This window comes from Chinchilla lanigera, unplaced genomic scaffold (assembly GCF_000276665.1).
Source record: "Chinchilla lanigera isolate Chin_1 unplaced genomic scaffold, ChiLan1.0 scaffold00121, whole genome shotgun sequence".
Classification (NCBI taxonomy): domain Eukaryota; kingdom Metazoa; phylum Chordata; class Mammalia; order Rodentia; family Chinchillidae; genus Chinchilla; species Chinchilla lanigera.
In genome coordinates, this window is record NW_004955522.1 from 3,910,567 (window position 1) to 3,913,463 (window position 2,897).

A 2,897-nucleotide genomic window follows, 5' to 3' on the forward strand; every position below is an offset into this window, starting at 1 on the left:
TGAGTTCTGAATCCTGACAGATCATTGGACCCAACACGGGTGCCTACTGCAGGGGCTGCCACGAGCATCCGTCGGGGGTCAGGCCTGACAGGCGTTGGCACTCCACAAACGGCCAGAAGCAAAGCCGTCCTGAGAATCTGCTGAAAAGAGGCTGAGGGGCTGAGTCATTTGTAGGAAAACGGTTGCTGCTCGACACCATGTTAAATGAAATAAATCTGACACAGCCTTAAATATCACAGGGTCTCTCCTCTACGAGAAACCTAAATAAAGAGCAAAATGAAAGATAACACCGGGGACAGGAATGAAGAAGTGCTGTGTACATGTACTCACTCTCCAAGATTGATGTGTTCATCAAACACGTACTAATAAGAAAATAAAAACTGTGCCAGGCGTGGTGGCACACGCCTATAATCCCAGCACTCGGGAGGCTGAGGCAGGAGGATCGTTGTGTGTTCGCAGCCAGCCTGGGCTACAAAGTGAGCTCAAGGCCACCCTGAACTGCATAGTGAGACGCTGTCTCAAAAAGACAAAAAATATATTAAAAAAATAAAAACTGACCAAAAGGGACTGAGAAGCCAGTGTGCCAGGTTAGGGCCCAGACTAGCAGCCCACCCGGCTCCCTCCCGCAGCCCCTGCTCCCTCTCCGGGCGGGGCCCCACGGCCTCACCTTGGCCCGGTCCTGCACGTCCTTTCTCCGGGCCCAGATCACCGCCAGCACGTAGAACACGCACAGGCAGCCCACGGTGCTCACCACCACGGGGTTGTCCTCAAAGGTGGCGAAGAGCTCTGCCGTCCGCCGGACGTCAACCACATTGGGCATCACGAGGAAGGTGCTTCCGAAGAAGGTGAGGTGGCTGCAGAGGCAGTGCGTCCGGGAGTGCGTGGTCCGCGGCCCCACCTGCAACCCAGGGAGGCCGCGTGGGGCTCGGGCTCGGCCCCGGCTCCTTGGACCCGAGAGGGGCCGCGCTGTCCGCCCCACAGCGGCGCCCGACAGTCCGCTCCACAGCGAAGCCGCGGCTTTGGCCAACCTCAGATGGAAAATGCATTTGTTTGTTCTTAACTGCTGAATAGGTAGAACTAGATGTTCCTTTTTTGTACATGTTTTTATACTGAACAGGCATAAGTTTTTCCTTGCTATTACTCCCTAAGCAATGCAGACTGGTGACAACGCACACAGCATTTATGTGGCGTTAGGCGTCATGTGTAAGTTAAAGATGGTCAAGTGTCAGGGAGCGTGTGACAAGGTAACGTGCAAACGAAGACACCTTCTTACTACTGAGATTGTTCACTGGACACTGGGACAGCAGCGCTGGGAGACTGCTGGGCCCCCAGCTTCAGGGTTCCCTTGGGCTCTTTTATTTAATTAAAAATTAATTTTAAAATACTATCTATGTATCTATGTATGATCTATCTAGGTATCTATGTATGTACATATGTATGTATGTATCTATCTTTCATCTCTTAGTACAGGAGATTGAACCCGAGGGCATGATACCACTGATCTACATCCCCAGCCCTTTTTATTTTTTGAGACAGGGTCTTGCCAAGTTGCCTAGGTGGGACTTAAATTTGCAATCTTCCTGCCTCAGCCTTCCAAGTTACATCATGTCCAGCTAGAAAATATTACTGTTGTTGTTACTGTTATTATTTCTGAGACAGAGTCTCACTGTGTAGCTCAGGCTGGCCTCAAACTCATGGTGATCCTCCTTGCCCCAGCCTCTGGAGTGCTGGGAATCTAGGCCTACTGCACTGTGCCCGATTTTTCACAAACACCTTCACATCCATCATCCACAGGGGGCATCACGTCAGTCAGCTCTGTCTGGAGCCGGGAGTGGTGGCACATGCCTGTAAGCCCACGGTGTGGGATGGTGCTGGTGGTGTCAAGGGGGCAGGGTGGCCTGGGTCCAACCACCGCCAAGGCCTTCAGCTAGTTCAAAGTCACAACCCAGGACCGCTCAGGAGGTTAGGAAGTTTTAACCCAGCCGTACCAGCCATGCCGCCATCTCACAGCAGGGCACACATGGGCGGCAGGAACGGAGGGGCCAGAGGAGACCGGCGTCTGGAAGGTTCTCTGCTCCAGCACCTGGGGAGCACGAGGCTGCCACGGCCCGCTGTGGCCCAGCGGGTGGCTCTCACGGGGCCCCAGCCTGGGCACGGGGCCGAGGCCTGCTGACTCACCACCCTGATGGCTCCGTGGCCGTCCTCACTTTTCCAAGCCCGGCCAGTGGTTGGCACCCAGCCCAGGTGTACGGGAGCCCTGGTCCTCTGAGGAGGGCGGGGCCAGCCTCCGAGAAAAGCCGCAAACAGCAGCCAGGCGCCAGGCCGCGGCCCCGCGGCGGTCCCGATCTACCGTCCTGATCTGCGCCCGCCGCCTGCGCCCTCCAGGCTTTTCGCCAAGACCTCGGCCGGTCGCTGTCGCAGCCGCCCAGCGCGAGGGCCTCTGCTGGTGGTTGTAAGCGCAGAGCCCAGGCCTGGAGCGCGGCAGGCATGTGGCTGCATCCCAGGCTGTGAGGGGCCCTGCAAACACCGGGGTCCACCCACGGACCTTGCAGCTGTGCTGTTCGGTGTCCTTCGAGAAGCACACATGCGCAAATGCTGGCTTTCAGACCCCCGCCATCACTGCACCTTCCCCCCGCGAGGGACCGGGGATTTGTTCGTTTGTTTGTTTGTTTTGGTTTTTCTCTGGTTCCGGGAACTGAACTCACGACCTTGCACTTGCCAGGCAGGCGCTTTGCCGCTGAGCTAAATCCCCAGCCCCGGTCCGGGGATTTGGAGCTTTCTCTGGCTACGTAGAGTATTCAGTGGTGGTTTCCATCCAAACTCGATGATCTCACTTACTTACTTATGGCTTCAGTGAGTTCTATGTAACGACCTCTTGTCCCTATCTGCATCTCTAA

The 2,897-nt window shown here is 55.9% G+C and overlaps 1 protein-coding gene across 2 annotated transcripts in view; it reads right to left on the minus strand.

Annotated features, from left to right (window-relative positions):
* Pkd1l2 (polycystic kidney disease 1-like 2) overlaps nt 1-2,897 on the minus strand; it is an 85,392-nt gene that overhangs the window by 32,761 nt on the left and 49,734 nt on the right. For both annotated transcript variants that reach the window (XM_005409357.1, XM_013507110.1), the window contains exon 24: nt 668-898. In XM_005409357.1, the coding sequence (XP_005409414.1) occupies nt 668-898 (231 nt within the window). The remainder of the gene's footprint in view (nt 1-667; nt 899-2,897) is intronic.